Here is a 24319-nt window from a genome sequence, read left to right on the forward strand (position 1 = left end):
AATTACAAGAATTACTTTTACTAAAGACCAACTTCTAATGCTCTCTCCTCTGTTTTATGATCCAATGTTTAAACAAATATAGCTAAATAGTACTCGAGGTTTGATATTCACGAAAATTCGTTTCGCGTTTCGTTATTACCTAAAGTTAAGGATGTTTATTTTATAAATATTTTTAATGAAAATTTCATTGCAATACCTTCAATGGTTCAAAAGTTATAAAAAAAATGTCACTGCATTTCTCGCGACTCGGAGAATTTTTCTGCTTGAATTGAGTTTCTTTTTTCGTTCGTAATAGAAAATGCCGGTGGCTCCATCTTGTATTTATCAAGCAGCTACACATCTCTAGATAATTCCACTTATGCAACGAAATCTGTACAACAGGTACCGACCTACTGTATCCGTCAAGTCACATGGCCATACCATCCCTTAAAGGCGAGATATAAAAATAATCTTGGCATTTTTGATCTTAGAATGTCTCCGGCAATTCACCGTATTGGATCCATGTCGCTGATTCTTATAATTACAGTGTCTAGATATATACGGGGCACAGATTAGGTTAGAAGAAATTTAATTGACAAATTATTTATTTATCGATATCTAATGTATATAATAATTTCTTTTCTTAGCAATATTGTTTGTTACCTCCTTAACTATTTTACCGTATAATTTGTCATTGAAAATACCTAATGCTGCTGGAAGAATTTTTATTTTCCTTATCATACCGACTAATACTCTCTCATCTGTTTTACAATCTACTGTTTAAACAAAAGTAACTAATAGGATACTGATACAGAAAAGCCTTTGAAGCACACATATTTAATTGCAAATAATTCGACGCTTTTATCAAAAACATTCATCAACATTTTTGAAATATAAAATGTTATACTTTATAAGTACCGTATTCGTCATTTGAATATGTGTGTGCCGCATGAATTTGTCACCTCCAAATCATAAATCATGCCTAATTACAAATGGGGTATGGGAATGGTAATGGGGTTTCTGAAGCACCATTCTTGAGTGACGAAATAATATATTAGGTGTCGAGTCTACTTCTATACGTAGTCTGTGGTGAAACGTAACTATGCCGTCTATGGATCTAAAATCTGTGACGCGGTAGCTAGTGGCGCCAACTATGGCAAAACGCTGAAGCTGTTAGCACATACACGATACGGACAGTTGTCTTATGATAACATTAATTTTTTTAAACTTTTATCGGCAAATATTGATATCAAAAAAATTATACTTAAATACCAAAAGAAAGAAGATCGTGGTCCTTTCTTGTGTGTATATGTAAAATATAGATTATCTCGCAACGAATGAACCTGAAAACCTAAATAACGCTCATCTACGCGCAAATGTCAATTGAAAATCAAGTGTTAATTTTGACTAGCTATGCATAGGATACGATTGGATAAGGTCAGAGAATCGGTATATTATTTTATTATTATTATTATTACTATAAGTACGAATGCACATGAAGCAGACAGATTTATTATTTCGATTTATTTAGAAATTATGTTTTTCGGATCTATTCTTTTTATGATTGTTTAATCTTGTAATTTTGCTTATTACTAACTGTACAATATTTTTGTTATTTAATCTGTCCTAGAATGCGAACCTAGAAATTATATTTTTGTATCGCCCATTCACTGTCCGTTTAATACTTTGTGCACACTAATCATCTGAATCATTTCATTTTTCGAGGATCTTATTTCTGAGATGAATAGAGTATATTTCAGAAACACGTTCTACTGATTTATACGATCGCAAGATATAGAGCATAAGGTAGGCTCTATACGTGGCAAAGGTGATCTTTTTGTTTTTCATGGCTTACGAATCGCGCCCAACAATTTACGCGCGCACATTTCCCGCGTGGTCCAGGCGTAAGTGCATGCGTGCATTCGACCTGAAGCTTGTGTGCGTTGTCCGAGAATCAGCTGAGCGCCAGCTGTGCTCCCCGTAATAACCAATAGGAAAGACGCATGCGATTACACAGCAGCGCCACGGATATACGGCCGGTGCTCACTAGTTTGGCGTTCCCGCGAAACTAATTCATAAGCGCCAGTTCGCGGTTTAAAAGCATTATTTTGTGGACAGATACGGCTATCGGCAGACTAGAACAACAGATTCAAGTGAGGAGTGTACGGTACATTCGAGAGTAATATAATTTTCGTGGTTTTTGTATGAAAGCTGAAGAATAATCGAGCGGGAAATACAGATGCGCAGTACGCGTGGGTGCTGCAACTCGTCGGATTTTTGCATCGTTTGCACACAATATTTCATGTTTTTCTACGAATGTATCGTGTTGTAGTGGTAAAATGCGTTTCTCCTGGATAATGCATAGTGTTTTACATGAATTTTTGTGATATTTTACTACAGAAAAACCGTGCGATACGCGGGCGTGTGTCACAGGACGCCAACGCTTCATGGTGTTTTTGCAGTTGTTAAATTCGGTGTATGTACACAAATGTGCCAGTGTTTTTCTATTGGAATTAAACGATTGGACCTTGAGGAGACTATTCTACCGAAATTTGGAATTTTTTTTACTATTTGAGGTTATGGTACAAGTATAGAGGGCGTGACAGTGGCAGATTGCAAGCAGGGGTTGGTCATCGTTTCGCGCGCTGGTCTCCCGCGCTTCGACTTCCACGTCCCTTATTTTTCTCAAGATTTACCGTTCTGTGATATTCTGAGGCTGAAAATAACATCGAAAAAGATTCCGAGAAATTTTCGCGCTGCATAATCAATCGGTAATAAGAAGTTATAATATAAAATATTGAATCAAACGTAGCCAAGTATACGTGCATTATGGCGATCGAGTGCGTGTAAGCTTCGCGCGCTCCTTTACTTTTCGCCCTTTTCTTTGGGAAAATCCACGAGCATACGTTGTGAAAACCGAACGGGCATTACATCGAGATATCAGTCAGTTAGTGTCTGAATTAAAAAACCCCATTCCCGTTGGAAATATTTCTTGAACACGTCGACAATTCTGCGACAAGATGCCACAGACGAGGTAAGTGAAAGACTTTCCATTTGGAGTTGATATTTCATTGTATTTGCTCGATATTTCGACGGAAACTCTGTCAAGATTTCAAAAATAGTCTTCACTCCGTGTAAACAATTTATCACGCTTCACAATTGGAAAAAAAATAAGTAAATGTGCTTGTATAACCTTCTTCATTGAGTACTCGCTTCTTGAATACTTTATTAATATTTTCCGAGTAGCAAACATAACACTTTTTTGTTTATTGTTTTATAAGATCTTTACGAGGATCTAGAGCATCGGATAAGGTATACATGCGGTGCATATGAGGTGAAACGAAGGATTAAACGTACTATCACATATACCTTTTACCTGTAATCTATGAATGTTTTGATCAATCCTGTCCCAATATTTCACTTTCAATGCATGTGTACAGCCGATAGTTTCACAGAACAATATGGAAAATGACCCGTTTGGTCTATTCAGTTTACAGGAAAAAAAATCACAAACTTATTTACAAGGTGGCAAAGTAGCAACACAATCTTTAAAACGTAAAAGACGTACAACAGAGATCTCTGAAGATTCAGAAAATGTGTATCCTCCCAGTAAAATACCAGCATTGTCGAATGTATCATATACAGAATCTTGTCATTCAGTACATTCATTAGAAAATACGTATACACCTCATCAAGTATCTCCATTAAAAGAGCAACAAGAAGCAGCCACATGGTCTGAGCTACGAAATGCAACATGCTTTTTAACGCCATCGTCATCTAATAATGTGACAAATAGACCTAGTCCTTTGCCTTCGTTTCCATGGGCTGATGGTTCTCAAGTTTGGTCTCTTATGTGTTCGGGAGATCAAAAAACAGTTACACAGAGAAACCCACAGATGTTCCAAAGGCATCCAACACTACAGCCACGTATGAGGGCAATTCTGTTGGACTGGTTAATCGAAGTATGTGAAGTATATAAACTACATAGAGAAACTTATTACCTTGCAATGGATTACCTAGACAGATATCTGTCCACTCATCAAAATGTACCTAAAAATCAATTGCAGTTAATAGGAATCACATGCCTATTCATAGCTGCGAAGGTTTGTGCTTGTTTCGTTCTTTCTTTTAATTCTTCTTTAATGAAACAATCGAGTTATTGATATGTATCATATTTTTACAGGTCGAAGAAATATATCCACCCAAAATAGCAGAGTTTGCATACGTCACAGATGGAGCATGCACAGAAGAAGAAATCTTAGGAAAAGAATTGATAATACTGAAAGGTCTTGGGTGGAATTTATCTCCCATCACAGCACCTGGTTGGCTGAATATTTATATGCAAATTGAATCTGGCGACTGGTCAAGACCAAGTGCTTTTATTTACCCTCAATATGGAGGCCTACAGTATTCTCAAGCTGCTCAGTTGTTGGATCTAGCTACGTTAGATGAAGGAAGCTTGAAGTTCCCATATAGTCATATAGCAGCAGCAGCCATCTATCACACTCAAGGAAGGGAATGTGCCTTGAGGGTATCACGCATTTCATGGGAGCAGCTTGCACCCTGTGCCAAATGGCTTAATCCATTTGCAGTAACAGCAGCAGAGGAAGGTTCTCAGCTTCTTTTAAGGTCTGCAGTACCACCTTCAGAGTCTCATTCTGGATCTGGTCTCAGGGCAACAGTGCCCAATATAGTTATGGATGAATCGCATCGTATCCAGACACATGTGGTTGATTTAAATATGCTGGAAAGGGCGCAACAGCGGTTAGCTGATGATGTCCCTTGTACAGACACAAATGAATCTGATTCCAACACAGAATCTGGGAGACAAAGCCCAAATGAAAGTGGCCTCTTAACTCCTCCATCTAGTAGTCAGAAAAATTCTACAACACCCTCGCGTCCTCTACCACAGTTACATCCGTATACATAATTAAATATATGCACACTTCGTAGTCGAAGATGAAGTGTATCGTTTACTAATTGTTGGTGAATAATTTTAACTAGGCACTGTAGTGTATATGTCTACTAGGAGATATCATTTCATTGCTTTGAATAATACAGCCAATGTGTAAACGTGCATAGACGTTACTAAAATATGGGATTGCATTAGTGCACGATGTTGATGGTATATACTGTGTTTATTGTTGGAAATAATACGGTGCTTCCCATTTCGGTCCATTGTTTTGTGCAATGGTACTTCTATTTGTTATAGCAAGACTTGCAGTACAAGGTGTTAACCATTTTCTATAGTGTTTCAAAATGGCACAGAGTTAATTTAATATTACTTATTTTATTATAGACGTTTAAAAAAGAAAAAAAAGTGCCTTATGTGAAGAAACGTAAACTTACATGGAAGCCTATGGCTAATTTCTGTGATTATATCCCCGCAGTGAAACATAATGCATTACATAGGTATGATAGGATGAATTAACGGTTATAATTATTGTCAGAAATTTAGACTAGCACATACAGAAGTGTCTTTAAAGCAACCGTTTTAACTAGTATCAAGATAAACGAGATCATTGTGAATAGTATTCTTTTATATAATTCGCTTTATTTTAACGCATCGTATTGTAACAATGCGTTACCGAGCCGGGTGAATGTATTTTTATGTATATGTACATTGTGAGGTACTAATAACAAATAAACAAAAAAAAAATGAAAATAATGACGAGGGTGTGATGGGATGAATGTATGAGCGAAGAATAAGACTACTTACTTGTGAAACGAGAGAGACTTCGTGATCAATTTACGCTGCCTTGTATGGATAACGCGGCAGTTTAGTACACCTTTGTATAAAAAAATTTGACAATAAACATTTGTAAATCTTACACTGAAATTGGTGTTTCATCCCTTTTAAAGTCCATATAAATTTTCCGACGTTATGCTAGGTAATGTAAAAACGTGGAATTCATAATGATTACAGTTACGAAATTTCGAAGCCGAGACTTACGCGCCGCGCGGTGAACTATCGATATTTAGTATCGATATTATCAACCGCGAAAACAGCACAGCAGCGCTGTGGACATTCGACCAACTATGTAAGGCGAGCTGCGATTGGTTGCTCCGTCCGCATTCAAGTTGTCAAACGGAGGACAGCCGTTAAGAAAGCGGTTGTGGCGTTGTGGGCTAAACATCGTAACGCTGGCGACTTTGTTCACAACGCCGCGAAGCAGAGGACGCAACAGAGGTTTCAAAAGTGTTTTTTGATTAAAATACGAAATTCCCGACTCAAAGTGGTTATTCGGAGGTTCGAGATTACCAGCAGTGCAACAACGGAATACGTTTGATGAACATATAACAAGAAGTTTTTGAATATTTGTGCGATATCGTCGAGATGTCAAGCCCTAGGAGTATCGGTGGTTCGGTTCGTGAGGGTACCCGGGTTGTGCTTCGTGAAATCACTGCATCTCTCCACAATTCGCCGCCGGCGCCATCGTCTTGTTTCAAGGTATTTATATTATCTTTCCCTGTTATATTCGATAATACGTTTCTATCGCACACGTGACCACAAAGACCGTTTGCAAGTTCGACGCTCTCATCCTTTTTTCCTCTCTCTGTTCTGACCTTTCCCCTTGTCTTTATTGCCAACACTCGCCAACAGCCGGAGAACCCCTATAAATAAACTCTGAATCTCCAGGAGCACCTTGAAACGAAAATAAGTTTCGCTTCTCGCGCTGGCGGCATTTATTTGACGTCCGAAAAAGAACGCATGCTCACCAAAAATGTATGGAATTATTCTGCATATAATAAGCCTTCATAAAGATTCATAAATCGTCGCGTTTCAATAGGATACCGAACGAAAAAGGGTATCAAAAAAACTGTTTCTCAGTATCACAAATAATATAATAAATTTTATTTTAATCTGTTAATTTAAGTTAAACTCTCAATTACAAATGTCTATGAACCGGCGTGGCGGTAGATTTCGAACGTTGGTAAAACTAACAATAAACATCGTCAACGAAGGATGGCCGTTTTACCAATGGTTCCAAGAAGTCGGGTAATCCAAGGCGAAACAATTCGAAGTTTATGTCTACAAACCGCTGTTGAGACCATTTTTGTAGATGGTACAAATATATCAAAATATTTTTATTATCAAAATATGATTATTCCCAACTCGCATCGAATTGGAACATTATGTTCAAACAGCTTATAGTGAAATCCATGATATTGGTTATTTGTTAAGAACGCATATACTCGATTGATATTTAAATTTAATGTTCTCGAAAACGCGAAGCCTTCCATACAATTTCGTTAGTCTTGATTTCCGTCTTATTTCCAGTTAGAGAATTTATCTGTGACCCAATTTGTACCACGAATTATGAAATATCCCGTATAGTTAATAAAGGTAGTAACATGAGGCCATAGACCTCTTGCGACATATTCGCGAAAAAATGTTCGCGTTTTTCACGCGCAAGGCAAAACCTGGTTTACCCCTTGAACCGGTTCTACTCACTGCCGGGAAAAAGTCGTTGCATTCTCGTTTACCTTTACGGAAGAGATAAAGACATACATCGATTGGGAAATAAAACTGTCTTCACCGTTAACTTTTCTTCTGATAATGACGTTGCAGATTTATTATTTTTTTAGCATACACCGAAGATGCAATTTAATTAGTGTACACTAGATACAGATGAAAGATTCGGTCTAATTTGTCGATTGAAATGAATTGTCAAGCGTAGCAACAAAAATTATTGATCGCTAAAGATAAAAGAATGAAATTGAACTCTTAAACATTCGAATTCGTCTGTATCGCAAAAGCTTAACGTAGCATACAGAAAGTTGGATCATGCACGAATTACGTTTAACGTTCAACTATCTCCGCTCGAGAGAAAGTGTTGTTGATTAATGAGGATAGTGCAGAAAATATTTAGCATTCTCACTGTGTCCGATATGCATACTGACCATTAGTAAGACTATTTTACAATGTTCATCTTCACGATATTAACGTTTTTTTTTATATATTTTCCCCTTCCTATCTTATTCATCGAAAGTAGAAAAATACTTACTGCAAAATTAATCTGTTCTTGTAAATTCTATTTTCACAAAACCTGTCTTCATTTAATTTCTAAAACTCTTTGTGCTAGACGTCTGGTTCGTTTCAAGAATTGCTTGAACATGTTCCATCTTCTCTGAAACTAACGTTGCCTAAAACTAACGCTAATGAAGGAAAGTGGCTTTTAGATTTGTATTCAGTGCACAAAATACTACGCAGATCGCCTATTAATTATATGTACACAAATAATATGCTGGATACTGTAATTATTATTATTAATAATTATTATTAATAATTATTATTAATTATTCAAAGCGTCATAAATCACGATCTTTTGTACTATTAGTTGAAAATCGATTTACCGATCGTGTCGTGAGATGACAGGATTAACGAGTGCCGATGAGTTGCTGTAGATAGCGCCACACCGTTCGTAAAAGGTCTTCTGTTTGTTTTAAATCGTGTCCCACTTCGCTTCTCCCATAGTTCGTAGCTTCTCTAGCCTAATCAAAGAATATGCATGTAAGAGAGAGAGTTTTTCATATTGAAATTCTTTATAGAGAAGAGAGCTGTGGGAAGCGCGACAATGTATGTCGAATTGTACGCTACAACATTCAACAAAATATTACAAAATTTATATTATATTATAATATTACAAAATAATACAAAATAATACAAAATTACTTTCATCTTACACATTCTAATCGAATGTGTCCTTCCATAATTGAGAATTTTCTTCTATTTCTATATATTAATTATAAATTAATAAATATAATATAATAATTATAAATTATAAATATATTAAATTTCTATATAATAACACGACTTCGATATCTTGTAACTACGTTCACGGAACACAATTTACCTACGCATGCGTAGTGGAAAATTAGATCTTCGGAAACGTTAGAGTTTCGCCTCTAATCAAGTGCTCCGTGTTTTGTGGCGTAATGCCCGTGCGGCGTGTGCGCGCTTCGACGTTCGAACAGCGGTGTTAAAGGAGCCAGAGGAAAAGTGTGTATTAGAACGCGTGTATGATCGTGGCAGTACGGTGGCGATGACTCTCCCGTGGCCGGCGATCGTCCTTTCCGAGACAGAAGCTTGTACCACGTTAGGCCGCGAAATCGTCTTGTGGAAAGGTGAGCCGCCGTGACGCTGTAGCGTTTTCCTCAGTGTGCCTCTACGTTATACCACGGGTCCCCACGCACACGCCTTCGAACGCATGTACGTGCACCACGTTCCGTGATCGCTTGCTCGCGCGCGCGTGCCAACCAGTGGTAGTGGTGGTGGATGTCTAGAGTATCGACTGGAGAATGCTCTGCGCTAATATTAGAATTTCGAGAGGAGAGACCATAATCCTTCGTTGATCGTCAGGTTCGGTGAGTGGCTGACTCCTCCGACGGAATTCGTCGCGGCGCAGAGACAAGAAGCAGGCCGCCCAACCGCACATTTCCTTCATCGATTCGCTTCTCTCTTTCTCACGACCCGTTGTCGTTATCGATTCCGAACAAACTGGAATTCGATTCGCAACATCCGTACGTAGAGTTCTCTTCTTCCGATCCTTCTCGCAAGTTCGAACGAGCCGAATATTATCGTTCACGTTTTTCGGCGCCCCCCCCCCTCTGGTCCTCCTGCAAGCAATACATATTTCTAGGTGAACATCGACGAAATCGTTGCGAGAAAGCGGTTCGTCGCATCGCAGGGCCGTAAGTAACGGGGTCCACAGGTTTTGTTGACTTTGAGTTTCGATTTGATTTCCCAACGTGTCTCCCGTATCTACCGGAAGTGTCCTCAACTAAAGGCTAGTGACCAAACGGAATCGCTGATAAAACGTGACCGCTTGACACGCATCGAATAATTCAGGGGAAACATTAATTTTCGGTGATACAAATCGATTCAAGTTATTCTTAAAACGTTATATGCTTCCGTTTGTTACGGCCGATTCTGAAATTATCGTGTTTCTTAGACGGACAGAGAAAGATAGACACACCCTTTTTGAGAAGTGTTAGCCTCTCTCTCTCTCTCTCACACACACACACACATACATACACATTCACACTCATTCTCTCGCTCTTTTCTTCTTCCTTCCTCTGTGTCATCACAACCAGATGCGAATGACTCATGCCGATGGTGTGTATGTGTGTTGCGGTCTCTCTACGACGATGTCAAGAACGCGCCGAATAAGGAGCTCGCGAGCTTCTCGAGTTTCAAAGGGAATCGCCTACCGATCGCGTCGTGTCGGCGCGATCGGCGGACTTACCCGCGCCTCGCGGTCAGCGTGCTCGACCGTGTACGCGCTCGCTTTACGCCGTAGATTAGCAAGTAAAAGCGCTCGGTGTACACGTCACGGTGCGTGGCTGTGTCCTTATAATTTCAAGTCGTCATATCGGCACGGAGTAGTAACCTGGTTCTCCTCGTAGCACGGGAATTTTGTCAGCGGTAAATAGCTTCTGGCCCACATTCTGTGCGTGCTTCTACTACACCTTCTCCTTCGATCGATTTGCCCGCAAGTCGCCGATCGAACTTCCCTGCGACGCATTCATTAATCGTTGGATGGTGCATTGCTGACGAAGAGAACAGACGGAGAAGATTATCGGAAGCCGATCTAGTCCGCTGTTATTGTACGTTGACATTTCATATCGGATTTTAATAACTTCATTATTCGGCGGTAATGCTAATAAATCAGTCGATCAGATCTTCTCGAAGAAGCTGTAAATAAAATTTCAAGTAATCGAAATTCGAATCGTACCACGAACTTCTAACATTTCCAATTGTTTCAATAGTATTGTTGTCAAGATCCGTGAAACTATCATTTTTGACTTGCCGATTCGAGATATTGGATTAAAAACTTATTAAATCTTGCCAAATTACTTAGTTATCGGTAACCAAACGTTTGGAAGTTCTTTGATACCGAAAGTGGAAGTGAATTAGTGAAATTAAATTGAACACACAAATTTATATCGAGAATATGTTTATATGAACTTTCCTTCTTATTTTAGCGTACCGAATCCACCTTTGAAGTCGTGTCTATACGTTTTGAAATACCTTGCACGTAGAATAAAATAATCGTTGGGACTAATTTTTCAAAAACTTGTGTGATATTATATATGTTCGTCCGAAGATAAAATTGTGCAACATCATCGTACGATAAATCGTAATGCGTATGTATCGCTTTGATTAATATTTTTTATTATGACTTATGCCGGCCAGAGCAAGTAGCAATTAGTTGGAATTTGGGAGACTTGACTGTTATTTAATTTTTATAGACGCGCTAATATTTATATAACATATATAATATAATATAATAATAAATATAATGTTTTTTATTCTGACTTATATCGGTCAGAGCAAGTGGTAATTAGTTGAAATTTAGGAGACTTGACTATTATTTAATTTTTACAGACGCGCTATTATGCATATGTCCCAATCGGACCATTATTTCTCTATTGCAATAACTAATTTGTTGCATGCACACCTGACTCTCCTTGACTGTTACACTGTTATATCATTTGCAATAGCCGCAATCGCGTGCGGATTGGCCTCAAGCACCTACTAGTGAAATATTCTAACGAGCTATACGATTGATGCTCGTGCCGTAGGTTTTCAAAAGTTATTTACACACCCGTTTGTTTCACGTTGGCCTTAATGTGTGCACCGAGAGAAAGCAATGTTATTTTTATGATTCGAACGGTAGCTAGTAACGCAACATCGGTGAACGAAATCTGTACCACTGAAAAAGAAATTTTGTTTAGTATAAATATGTTATTATATAGATTACCGATTTCCAACCTTTTTCATAGTGCAGCTTAGTGTTATTTAAATGTATTGGCTACGTTATAAACGGAAAGTTTCATGCTTCTGCATCGTGTTTATTGCAAAAGAATTTTAATGTTTGTTTGTGGCACACATGTGAATGAAACTTTCATACTAAATTTACAAAAACCGCAAGACTTTTTTCTATAAAAAAAGTAATAATATTTTTCTATATAAATACATTATTTCTATGCATATAGCGAAGTACCAAAAAATTAAGTGCGATCATATTTCTTTGTCTCACATTGCGTTGCTATTGTTATAGCAATATAATATAGAAACATAATATAGAATATAGCAATATATATATTGCTATATTATATGTAGCAATATATAAGTACCAAAAAATTAAGTGCGATCATATTTCTATATTATATTGCTATATTATATAGCATATTGCTATAGCAATATAATATAGAAATATGATCGCACTTAATTTTTTGGTACTTCGCTACGCATAGAACTAATGTATTTATATAGAAAAATATTATTATATAGCAATGTAATATATAATATAGAAATATGATCGCACTTAATTTTTTGGTACTTCGCTACGCATAGAACTAATGTATTTATATAGAAAAATATTATTATATAGCAATGTAATATATAATATAGAAATATGATCGCACTTAATTTTTTGGCACTTCGCTATGCATAGATTGATACTTCGCTATGCTTCGCTATTTATATAGAGAAATATTATTACTTTTTTATAGAGAAAAGTCTTGCGGTTAAACGGATAACATTAAACGGATAACAATCCGTTTCAGATGAAGTAATTACAATAAATTCTCCCTAATTGACGCTCAGATTATATACAAAAATGGACAATTTGGAAAGAGTAACTATAACAAATAATCGGATTTAATATTATATTAATTATATTAATTGTCCATTTTAGAGTGCACAATCTGAGCGTCAATTGGGGAGAATTTACGGTGCTCGGGTAACATTGCAGCGCCACATTGAGCCTACAATTTTCTAACGAAATCAGAGCAACAAACAATTACGCGATCGCGATAATCAGCGTTGATATTCGCTATAATCCGACGACCTCTCGAAAAACTGATAATTGTATAATACGGTATAGATCTCGAGTGCCCGATAACAAAAGCGTGTACGCAGAGGTTTCACGCGACAGAGCATCATCTCTGAACGAACGGCCGTGGGCGCTTCGGTAATAGAATAGTTGAATGCTGCATCGATAACATCGTCGGGTGTCGGTGAACCCGAGATACGTCGGATATTTTTAATTTCTTGGGGAAACAGCGCGGACAGGAAGAAGGACGGGGAAGCTCGGGACGGCGAAAGAAACTGGAGTAAACGTTCGTCCGGCTCTAAAATCGAGCAAAAGAGAAAACGCGTATACAGAGAGACGGGAAAAGGGGTGAATGGCTGACGAAAGACGTCTCGCGCCGTCGAAAATAAGCGTGTCGGGGGTGAGGGTAACAAGGTGGGGAACTAAGAAAACGGGCTACGTGGGGTTCCGTGGACTCGCGCGTAAATATGGCCTCGAAATCTGCCGGCAGTGGCAGCCGAAAGTGGAGGTCCTTTGGGAAGTCATGGGGAATCTCATCCACAAGGTAATCGCACCGCGAACTCGCGTTCTAATCGCTTCGTTTTCCATTCACGACGGCCTCTAATGGTGCCGGGTACCGCACGATCGATAACCGCCTAAGATTACTCGATAACTTCGGACGTTACGCAAGCGATGTGTAGCAAAAATCTCTGCGTTCTTGCCCCCGTGCCCCTCTCGTAGCAGAAATCCCTTACTGATAGAGTGTCCTTGTTGATAGAGGGGTCGAAGTATTAGGTTGGAGAAACTATGAAACACGGGCGTTTCTGGTTAGTTCCGTCAGTTCGTGCGGTACATATGAGTCCAATTTTTATACTTTGTTTATTGCACGCAGTGTTTATTAACACATTAAAGGCGGGGGATCTTGAGGAAAGTATGCTAGGTAACGCGGCGACCGCCCCGCCTCGTTTTTCGTCCTAGAGCGGGCGATATTTTGTGTAATCATAAAAAAATTTAGACTTAAAAAAGTTTATTTAAACTCTTAAAACTAAAAGAAATATTAAAAAAGAACTAAACGCTAATTACAAAAAATGTTTTAAAGTACATATTTATGAGAAGTCGAGATAAATCGTAGTACTACGACTCCCGCCTTTAATGTGTTAACACAGCTGTATGGCTGGTTCCTAGCTTAGTCCCAAGTTTAGGAATAATTGTGTTTGGATCGGATTCCACAGTCGTCCTTAATTCCTCGTTATCAATATGGACCGGTGCTCGTATGCTCAAATTGCCAGAACGAAATTTTTGCAACCAATATCGAGTATTTTTTTCCATCGGTGGATCCATCTTTGAAAGCTTGATTAATGTTTCTCGAAGCTTGAGCTGCGCTATGATTCAATTTGTACTCGTACAAAAAAAAAGTAGATGTAAATCGCGTTTTGTTTCCATCTGGTTTCGGAGAAATATAAAATAAGAATGGAACACGAACGTGAAAAAATTTTACAAAATGAGTGAGGAGAATACCTTTAAAATTTATAAATAAAAATATCGAGCGCGCGTTGTGAATGAACCTCTCTCAGTCGCAGTTGAACACAGACTAATCGAAAACGCCCGTTTCATAGTTTCTCCAACATAATATTTGCAGAGTAAATAGCATAAGGATGCTTCGCTTGTCTAAGTTAATTTCATTTCAAGTAACTACAAAGCGAGGAGCTAACAAAGCAGGTCAGTGACACATTTAGTGATCTTCAAGATGACTGCTCTTTACTGCGACGCACAGCTTCGAACGAGACTCCGCCGGGGATATTCGGTTACATTTGACGAGACACATTGAATCAAACAGCGTAGGCAGGTTGAAATTTTCATGCAGTATATTAGAGCGCTATATTACAGCACTCGTCCGTTCAGACATCGAAATTATGCGCTTATCGCTGTATTGCGGTATACGTAGAAACCGCAGATGTCGGGATGATACACTTCTTAACCCTTTTGGTGTCGAGCAAAAGCAAAAAATACCGGATCAATTTGACGAATTTGCTGAGGTTTGGGTAAAAGTTCGTAAAAACCAAAGTAACAATGATATTTATGAAATGCAAAAAGAAGAATATTACGAATATTAATTGTATTGAAATATTGTCAAAATACTGCCAATTGTATTTAAATATTTGTTGAAAATTATACGGATAATATGAATGTGAAACAGTATGAAAAAGAGAAAAATCAGTTCTCTTTTTAGAAACAGTATTTGCACATAAGAGAAATTATAGTTTGATCGTAACTTTATGTAGATCACTTAGTACGAAATATAGCAATATGTAATGTCTATTACATTTTCAATCATTTGTAACAAAGTAGCTGATAGCGGACCACGAAATTAAGATATAATGCCAAGTGAATTGGTGTAGTTAGTATAACATTACTGAAAACAAATTTATATATATTATATAATAATTAAATATTACATATTTTCAATAGACAGATAAATGAATATATTATAATATATATATATATATATATATATTACAAATATGTATATTCATTTATCTGGCTATTGAAAATATGTAATATTTACTTATTATTACTCGCACAAATAATTTATTTAACATTGATGCTTGCTAACGCATATACTAATGCATCCCGAACAATTAGGCGCCATCGCATACGCAATGTCTCGTCGCTCGGCACTAAAAGGGTTAAGCAAGACCAATGGCTTTGTGATTCTAGACAACGCTATCTTAGAACGCTTGAAAAACTGGACCAGTCGAAGCAAAGGTCGTCGGTTTTCAAAATCGCTGCAACAAGATAAATATCTCAGCCAGAGATTTCTTTAAACCAGCATTTTTCAAACTTTCTAAATCCATTTATATACAAACATCGCCACTGTTTCTACGTATCGTAAAAGAATTATATTTTCACGATACGAATCGGGAGCATTTTTTGAAGGTTACGAAGCACGGTTTAGAAACGCGGATTTCAACAACGGCGGAACATTATTATTCGTTCGTACTGCGTTGCAGTAAGAACTCGGTGAAAACCGAGAACAGAGCGGTCGCGGCGTATATCTCGTAAAAATGCAGAGACACAGCGTCTATATTTACAAACACAATTTGCGGGCACCATTGGTCGAGACATCGATACGATCTGATTCGTTTCCGCTCGGATTACAGTGACTGATGATTGGCAACAATTAAACGCAACGGAGCCGTGGAAACGAACCGGTATTTTCGTCCGTGGGAGTAGTACGTACCCCCTTTTTTTAACTCACCTTCCAACTTCTCTATCCGATCGGCGTCGATCGGAGCGCAGGAACGGGGAACTAACGTCGAAAGATCGGGAACTAGCTTTTTATCGCAAACACGCCAACTACGCCAGCAGTCCTGTTCATAACTGTTCTTGGCATGGGTTACGCGGCCGCGAGACCGGTGCGGGATTCAGCAAAACGAAATCCTTCTCTCTCCGCCCCTATATTTTATAATTAGTCGCAGCGGGCAGAAGAAGTTGCGCAATTCCTGAAAGAAATTCGCGAGCGCCCGCCTTTGGGCGTCAGCTGATCAGACTCAGTGAACGGTGTGAACTAGCTGGGAAATACACGCACGCAGAACTCGCGCTATCGCAGAAAATATGGAATACATCAATAAACTGCTGCAACGTGCTGCTGCAATCCCGCCAAGGACGTCGCCCACACCACCGGTATTTTGCGTCGGACTCTCGCGTTCGTCTCGTATCTCTATCAGGCCGCGAGAAACTCGCAGTCCGCTCTGAAGTAGAATGATCCGAACGGAAGAATGTCCGCGTTCGCTACGGATTTGTAGAGGCGTGCTGCGTTGTGCGATTGCTGTCCGAACGATTGGGTACTAATGCGGTGTTGGCGCGATCGATCTACTGCAGACTTAACCGAAGCGTCCTCCAAATGTTCCGCTCCCGCTGTCGAACTTCGTTAGAACAACAAGAAGCGATCAATAAAAAAAAAAACACGCTCACTTCCACGATAGTTCGATTCTTTGAACGCGAGTCGTCTTGAAGAATACGTAACTCTTTGTTGTTGATCGCTTGAAAGAAGCTTGTTAAGTTTCATAAAGAACGATAGCGAACGCTTAGGAAACGATCCCTGGCAAGCTTTGGCTAATAAGTTTCTCTCTCTTTTTTCTAGAACGGCAACGACAGTTCGCTACAGAAGACAGCAGAGCATGAGGTGAAGGTCCGATTCGCTCGGGAGTTCGCCGACGTCGGATCGATCGGCTATACGGTCCCGGAGTCTCTGTCCTCGTCGAGCAGTTTCCAAAGTCTCAGCAGCACAGTCAGCACCAAAAGCAGCAGCGGCATATGCCTGGACTCGGCGCACCAGACGCCGGACCAGATATCGGATATCTCCTACTTGAATTCCAGTATACCCGGTGTTGACGAGCTGATCCTTGGCTGCGGTAACATAAGGTTAAACTCCGAGGAGGACTCGATCGACTGTATTCAGGATCTCAGCCAGGATCAAACGTTCGCGTCCGCCACCGACGAGCCTATCACTGAGCTGATCGAGGATCTGAACAACAGCAGCTCGTTGTTGGCTGACTCTTGCAACGACGCCCAAGAGACCAGCCTCTATTTGACACAGAATCGCACACAGGATCCGCAGGATCGACCCATTCTGATAATTCCTCTGACGCAGACAGAAGAACCAATCGAGAATTCGGATTCTTGTAATGGTAACGATCACGTGACCGCCAATTCGCAAAGCTGCGGTTTCGACAACGTCGAAGAACTTCCACTGCCATCGCATAGCGCTCCTCTGACACAGACAGAAGAACCGATCGAGAAATCGGAATCTTGTAACGGGAATGATGACTTGACCGCCTACTCGGAAACCTGTAGTCTCGACAACGTCAAAGAACTTCCGCCACCGTCGCATAGCATTCTGACACAGACAGAAGAACCGCGCGAGAAATCGAATTCTTGTAGCGGGAACGATGACTTGACCGTCGACTCACAATCCAGCAACTTCGATAACGTCGAAGAACTTCCCCTAACGTCGCATAGCACAGAAGGGTCTAATTTGAATATTACGCAGTGTTTATCGCCCGGCAGAGTGAGTCCAGATGCGCCTAGAATCGAAGAAGAAATCGTAGAGGATATTCAAGCTCAGATTGTAGTTGAGGATATCCAAGCCCAGATCGTCGTTGAGGATACCCAAGCCCAGATTGTCGTTGAGGATATCCAAGCCCAGATTGTCGATGAGGATATCCAAGCCCCGATTGCCGTTGAGGATATCCAAGCCCAGGTTGTAATCGAAGATATCCAAGCCCAGGTTGTAATCGAGGATATCCAAGCCCAGACTGAATTTATAGCTGTAAATAATGTACCATGCTCCATAACAGACTCTGTAACCTCGGTGTCCCCGTTCACAGAACATACAGAAGACTTATCGTTGCCTAGTATACCGACTCTGTCATCGTTGCAGTTGACAGATTCTTCGCGATTGTGCGTAAACGAAGTCCATGAAGTTAGTGATATTGAACATCCTCCCTTACCTAGTTCGTTGCCATCTGTAGATGACAAAGCATATTATATATTGAAAGCATCGGTCGAACTTACTTCAAACTTAAGTGACACAAGTACTGAAGTAAAAGAGGAATTCGCGAAGACAGATGCGACCGATTCGCTGAAAGAAACAGAGGATGAAAACGAAGAGAAATCTTCTGATGATAAGTTAGATACGACTTTAACCTTTGAGGATGCATTATTAGATCCGGAGACTGTGCCGGAAGAGGAACAGTATAAGGATTTCAAACCTCAGAGACAGAGCACCACTTTAGTATTGCCTAGTATCGAACAACCGAACTTCGATGAACTAAAGTCGGCTGCCGAGGAAGTTTCAAATGATATTTTCAAGTCCTCGTTTGAATTTCCAGAAGAAAGTGGCAATTTCGTTACTGCAACATCCGATAGTGAGTACCGTTTGTTTCTTTTTACAGAACATTTGACTCTTGTAAATATTATTGGGATGCATTGTTTGAATCGCCTTGCAAGTATCTTTGCAATTTTATTTAAATTCATCCGAAAGTTGCAATGTTAATGCATTATCTTAATGGTAACCATGGTTTGCAGTATTCCAAGATCCAACGAGTTTCGACTTTCTGACAGCCTGCGGTAATTCCAAAACCATAAACCGTCTTAGAACGGAATCGTTGTATGTAAACTTTGACCCATTGGTGGGGGACACCATCAGTATGCTGCCCCAAGGGAACACAGAACCAATCAATGAAGAAGAACAAAATGGAAAAACCGAGAGCCCACCGCCAATTATTGGCACTCCGAAACGTAATCCTGCTATAGCGGCTATAGACAGGCTATTATTTTTCAGTCCTATCACTACAAACATGACACCGAAAATGGAAGAACCTAAAGAGAAAATTGTAAGTAACCATTTATAATATATTTGCAATATACAAGCACTTTATTCGTACAACATTACTAGCGAAATCGTAGAACCATTCTTCTTTCTTTACCAAAAAATACAGATAAATTTCAGAAAATTGAGAACCTGATTACCTTATTCAATCAGAATCGTGTGAATATTATCAAATAATTGAACAATCTGAAAATATTTTTTGCTAGTTGTGTAATACCTTTGTAAGTACAGTATCAGCCGAATGTAAGTCCGGATCTAAATCCGAGAAAACATTTATAGCAGCATTTAAAATTGAGTGTACAAACTGAAAAATTTCGAAATACCACTGAATTACTTGAAACACTATATGAAAAATGATAGTCCAGCCATCCTGCAATAATACAAAATTTACTGAAATCTACGCGTAAAAGGATGCAGGCAGTTGTTGATTTTCGAGGATTTTCTACGAAATATTAAGTTTTTCTTTTGTTTCGTGCCGAGAATTCGTTTATTTCATAACATGTGTAATATTTAAGTTTTGTCAGAATACATTTGTCCACCAAATTTTTGCTTGTATAAACATATATCTTTTATGTTACAATTCGTTAAATTAATTATTGTAAATTATTCATTGCACTGTTCTCTATAAACTAGCTAATTGGTTTAATATTATTATATTGTACTGTTTATAAAAATTGAGACAAATCATATGTCCAAATACATTTGGCCAATACTGTAAATGGAGGATACATGTAATGTGTAATACAGGAACAGCCTGCGGATGAACCAAAGTCAGATACTCCGTTCATTAACGGTGTTAATATGAGCAAGGAGTTAGAATTAGTGAGAACAACTGTATTGCAATTAGAAGAAGAATTGGAGAAACAAAAGAAGGAGCACAAGACAGAATTAGAAAGGCAGAAAAACTCTTTTCAAGAGGAGATTAATCAATTACAGGCACAAATAGCGCAAGAGATAAAGAGTAAATCTCAGATAACGTAAGTCTGCTACTTTAAGAATATTATACTTTTAAAGTAGTTAAAGTAACCGAAGTGTTGATACTAGGGTCGTGATCGAAGAATATGAGAAATCGATTAGCCGATTGCTTACGGAGAAAACGAAATTACAAGAAGAATTACAAGCCACGAATGTTCATTTATCAAATACCGAGGCTGCGTTCAACGATGTTCACCAGAAATACGAAAAGGTGAAAGCAGTCGTATCGGTATACAAAACTAATGAGTTAGTATTAAGAGAAAGTATCCAAGAAAATATGGACACCATAAAGTGCTTGCAAACGCGGTACGATAATTTGAAAGTCCATGCTACGTCTCAACTCGAAAAGTATGTATCCGCATAATGTGTAAAATAGCATATTGATAGTTAATATTAATCCATTTAATCAATATTTTAGGGCTAATTCTGATTTGGAGAACATAAGGAAACAACACGAAGATGAAATAGTTAAGCTTCACGCCTTGTTACGAAAAGCAGAGCTTAAAAGTAATTCATTGGCCCAACAGGTGGAGCAAAAGACTAGAGAAAACAAAGAACTGGCACAAATATTGGATGAGGTGATCGCTCGAGTAGGTCAACAGAATGCGGAATAAAAATGCGAATTAATAAACACAAGTATCGCGACTGCAGAACGCGATTAGTCGTTATTTTTTTATAAAGAAAATGACATGAATGATGTATATATATTATTTTTACGTTTACGTTACAAATTTCGTTTTTGTTTCAAAGTAGCACCTTTTATTTTAATAATTATTTATACGTTGTGACATATATATATATATATACTATTTTACCGCTAATAAAAAATTAGGCACATATAAAATAACCTTTCTCATTCATATTTATGCAGTAAAAAATGTCTTAATACTCCTTAAACATCACTCTATTTTTACAGTCACACACGTTGCATGTTGAAGTTTTATCACATGCTCTAGTTATAATACATTTCAAGTATATCTCACTATATATTTTATTAAATAAAATCCAATGGACGTGGGCATATGCTATCTTAACATACCAACGATCACTTATACTTCAAATCATGTAGACTTCGTGTAAAAAGTTGAGTCAATTTCTTCATGTCTAGTAGTAATGAGTATTGTCAGTCGGTTGGTCCCGCCTCAATTATAAATAAAACATGATGTTTTGCTAGTTTTAACATGCGATCACTTGTACTACCCGGCTTGCGAGGAATATTTCTATTTTCAAGATCAGGCATATATTTTTTGATAGTCTTTGCTAAGTTCGTAGCATATTGCTTGAATTGCGGATGAGTCATACCAATTCCTTCACTTCTTAAAGCCTCTGCTACTGCCCATAATAATTTCTAAAAAAAAAAAAGAAAAAGAAATAGTATAGATTTTCATCGACATTTATAATCGTTGCAAGAAGAGGAATTAGATGTACTTTGTAATTACGCACTTTTCTGTGAGCATCACTAAGTTCCGTTCTTCCTTCATTTGAAGATACCTTAGTTTTCTCAATTAGGTTGCTAGTCGAATGTCTATCCCATGTAACTGTAGAGTTATTATGAATTTCGTGAGAGCAATCAAATGATAAACTCTTCGGTCGCTTAAATCGTGAACCTTCCAATTCTTCTTCGTTTTTCCTCTTCCTTGATTCTTCTATCTTCTGAATTACTTCAACATTATTTTCTTTTGATCCACTACTGAATAATACACGTTTAATGCTTTGAGCATTTGCTCCACTTGAGAATAACTTGCTCGGCCCAGCTCTATCCGAAGGGGGACTTTGAAATAAGGCCCGCTTTGATGTTTCTATTCTTGCTTTCAAAGAACTAGGTTCGTCTAAAATAAGTCTTCGAGCAACTTTTTTCTTTGTTGAACTCTTCGGAGTTCCTCTTGGACTTTTACCTCGCGGGCTCTTTCCTCTTGGACTTTTACCCTTCTTAATAGTAGGTTTCCTAAATTGCAAAAGAGGAAGATAAATAAATACTTTAAATATTAATAAACTATGTTAGTAACTTCATTACACACTTAATATTTAACACTAGTAGTTTTTTATTATTGAGCGCTAATCCCTGTAAATTTGCACTAGAAAATGTCCTCCGTCTTCGCGTTAAATGACTTAGTCTCTTCCCAGGACTTTGACCATTATCACGTTTAGCTAAAAGATTTCGTTTCTTGGCACTTCCTGGTGCTTGTTTAGAAAACCACACAGTACAAGTGGATTGAGTTTCAGCTCCTATGTATCTCTCGCATAACTTCATTGAAAGACTTTCAAAATCCTCCACAGCTTTGTTTCTATTGTAACTAAAATTTGTAATACAATGTTACAAAATATTTTTAGTAAAATATTGATAGATGAGATGATTAAAACATTTATACACTCACTGAATTCCATGAAATTTGTGATGGTAAGCATCAGGCCATGTCAAACTGCTAGCTTCTTTTTCATCAACGGTATGATAAAAAAGTGATTCTTGTAGGGAGGTAACAGATGATTCTTGTGAATTATTTTCAGTTGAAGCTACCTGTACATTCTCAGTACACATTGTGTTTGTCTTATTATTAGGAACTACTTGTTCTATTCTAAAATTATCACGACAAATGTTATTCGTAACATCTTTCGTCTCTAAATTATTACTAATATTGTTTTGAAATTGTGGATCACATTCATCAAAAGCAATAGATAAATTCCTAGATGTGCTTTTGCTAAGTTGTACAGAACTATTTGTACTAATGTTTTCTTTTTGTTGTTCTGGGAAATCTTTGTTTACGTCAGGTAGCAATTGTTTCTTCGGTAATACATCTGGTGTCCAAAATAGGTGAGAATTTTCATAAATACGTACTAGAAGTTCTGAACAGTCGGTTCTACAAATTGTGTGCTTAGGTGGTGGAGGTATCCCACTTAATAGTTTATTGATTCTGGCTAATAAATTACTATCAGATTTAGTTACTAAATCAGCTTGAGAAGGCTTCGCAGGACTAGCTGTTGTTTCATGTTCTATAATTTCACTGCTGTGTGTATCATCTTCATCGTCGCTGTTAAACATTTCTGGGCTAGATATGTTTGGAAGTTCTCTTTCTGTCTCAAGACTTCCATTTTTGTTAAGATAACAGCAATCCATGGCATTGTCTACAACAGGTAGGAAAATATAAAGATAAAAATAAAAAATGTATCACCTTCCTGGTGATTACTTAAATAAAACTATACTATAGTCCATTTTTGTTACATTTACATTATGATATTTATTTGTGTTTTCAACCCTTTCCCCGCTAACAATGACTATAATCTCTGAATGTTAAACACTTCTTATATGTATACATTAGCAGTGATTGCAGATACTCGTCAAAATTTTGCATATAATAACAATTCTGATTTACTATCCAAATTTCTATTCTGACGCTCGATTCGCGGCAAAATTTAGACTCGTGGAAAACTGCTTCCTCCCGTAATGAAGGGATTAAAATCCAAATACCTGTTATTTCAAAATGGATCTCGAATAAGAAGAAAAACTTGTGCACAGCTCCAATTTATCGTTCCAAGAATGAACGTTATCTAACCTTTCAGAAAATATGTGGTAAGTGCGATATGATAAGAAAGAGATATTGCAAATTTTTCAATTATTCATGTATCATAAATGTCTATCGCTAAATACTTTAATGATATATGATCCTCATTCAAGATATGGACAGTCTGTTGTTTCGTAAAATTTATGATAAGATGTATGTATATAAATCGCATAATATATTTCAAAGTTGAACATGCAAAAATACGTTTTTATGCGAACGTTATAAGCCAAAATTTTGGTGACTCACGTCTTAAAATCTATCGACGTTTAAATTTTCTTCGCTCAATAATTCACTGGCTAAAAGCCAAACTTATTTATTTAATTTTCTAACACATGCTAGCCATTCTTCTATGCACAACACTGGCATTCTGTACTCAGTCTGTAAGTCTGTACTGTACGTTGCTGTACGTCATGCAACTGACGACGTGACGCATACACGTTTCAAACATTAAGGCTCATTCTCGTGTTAGATAATTTAAATTCAGATTGTGGAAGGTTGCGATTTTGTCAATAAATGTGTATTTTGAAATACATACGTTACTTTAGAACATGTTCTATACATAATTGCTTTGTTTTAACCTCTTTCCTTCA

The 24319-nt window shown here is 37.9% G+C and overlaps 3 protein-coding genes and 1 long non-coding RNA gene across 6 annotated transcripts; 2 read left to right on the forward strand and 2 right to left on the reverse strand.

Moving 5' to 3' along the window:
• The first annotated feature begins 1998 nt into the window (after positions 1–1998).
• CycE (cyclin E) lies at positions 1999–5810 on the forward strand. The gene is made up of 3 exons (XM_033465219.2): positions 1999–3013; positions 3470–4082; positions 4163–5810. Exons 1-3 carry the CDS (start codon positions 3000–3002, stop codon positions 4907–4909), a joined length of 1374 nt encoding a protein of 457 aa, XP_033321110.2. The 5' UTR covers positions 1999–2999; the 3' UTR covers positions 4910–5810.
• A 278-nt stretch (positions 5811–6088) lies between these two features.
• tacc (transforming acidic coiled-coil protein) lies at positions 6089–21019 on the forward strand. 2 transcript variants are annotated; one of them, XM_033465353.2, is made up of 6 exons: positions 6089–6430; positions 16948–18733; positions 18894–19201; positions 19945–20174; positions 20242–20520; positions 20591–21019. In XM_033465353.2, the coding sequence occupies exons 1-6, from the start codon at positions 6317–6319 to the stop codon at positions 20784–20786; spliced, it is 2913 nt and encodes a 970-aa protein (XP_033321244.2). In that variant the 5' UTR covers positions 6089–6316; the 3' UTR covers positions 20787–21019. The 2 variants fall into 2 exon arrangements, with proteins under 2 accessions (XP_033321244.2, XP_033321245.2); XM_033465354.2 differs by lacking the exon at positions 6089–6430 and adding an exon at positions 16275–16487.
• On the reverse strand, positions 6814–16201 carry LOC117217618 (uncharacterized). The gene is made up of 3 exons (XR_004489598.2): positions 16063–16201; positions 8838–9600; positions 6814–8475 (listed from the first exon to the last, which is right to left on the reverse strand). It is a non-coding gene; the product is annotated as an uncharacterized LOC117217618 (long non-coding RNA).
• On the reverse strand, positions 21012–24156 carry mi (cyclin E-interacting protein minus). 2 transcript variants are annotated; one of them, XM_033465355.2, is made up of 5 exons: positions 23976–24156; positions 22548–23292; positions 22191–22466; positions 21616–22117; positions 21012–21520 (listed from the first exon to the last, which is right to left on the reverse strand). In XM_033465355.2, the coding sequence occupies exons 2-5, from the start codon at positions 23282–23284 to the stop codon at positions 21296–21298; spliced, it is 1740 nt and encodes a 579-aa protein (XP_033321246.1). In that variant the 5' UTR covers positions 23285–23292; positions 23976–24156; the 3' UTR covers positions 21012–21295. The 2 variants fall into 2 exon arrangements, with proteins under 2 accessions (XP_033321246.1, XP_033321247.1); XM_033465356.2 differs by lacking the exon at positions 23976–24156 and adding an exon at positions 23636–23863.
• Positions 24157–24319: the final 163 nt, after the last annotated feature.

The sequence above is a fragment of the Megalopta genalis genome, chromosome 8, assembly GCF_051020955.1.
Source record: "Megalopta genalis isolate 19385.01 chromosome 8, iyMegGena1_principal, whole genome shotgun sequence".
NCBI classification, from domain to species: Eukaryota; Metazoa; Arthropoda; class Insecta; order Hymenoptera; family Halictidae; genus Megalopta; species Megalopta genalis.

Coding starts and splice junctions, on each gene's coding strand:
- CycE (XM_033465219.2), top strand. Junction 4,083..4,162: donor GCCTATTCATAGCTGCGAAG/GTTTGTGCTTGT, acceptor ATATTTTTACAG/GTCGAAGAAATATATCCACC.
- tacc (XM_033465353.2), top strand. CDS start 6,317: ATGTCAAGCCCTAGGAGTATCGGTGGTTCGGTTCGTGAGGGTACCCGG. Junction 18,734..18,893: donor CGTTACTGCAACATCCGATA/GTGAGTACCGTT, acceptor CATGGTTTGCAG/TATTCCAAGATCCAACGAGT. Junction 20,521..20,590: donor GCTACGTCTCAACTCGAAAA/GTATGTATCCGC, acceptor TCAATATTTTAG/GGCTAATTCTGATTTGGAGA.
- mi (XM_033465355.2), bottom strand. CDS start 23,284: ATGGATTGCTGTTATCTTAACAAAAATGGAAGTCTTGAGACAGAAAGA. Junction 22,467..22,547: donor CACAAATTTCATGGAATTCA/GTGAGTGTATAA, acceptor TACAAATTTTAG/TTACAATAGAAACAAAGCTG. Junction 22,118..22,190: donor CTACTAGTGTTAAATATTAA/GTGTGTAATGAA, acceptor TTTGCAATTTAG/GAAACCTACTATTAAGAAGG.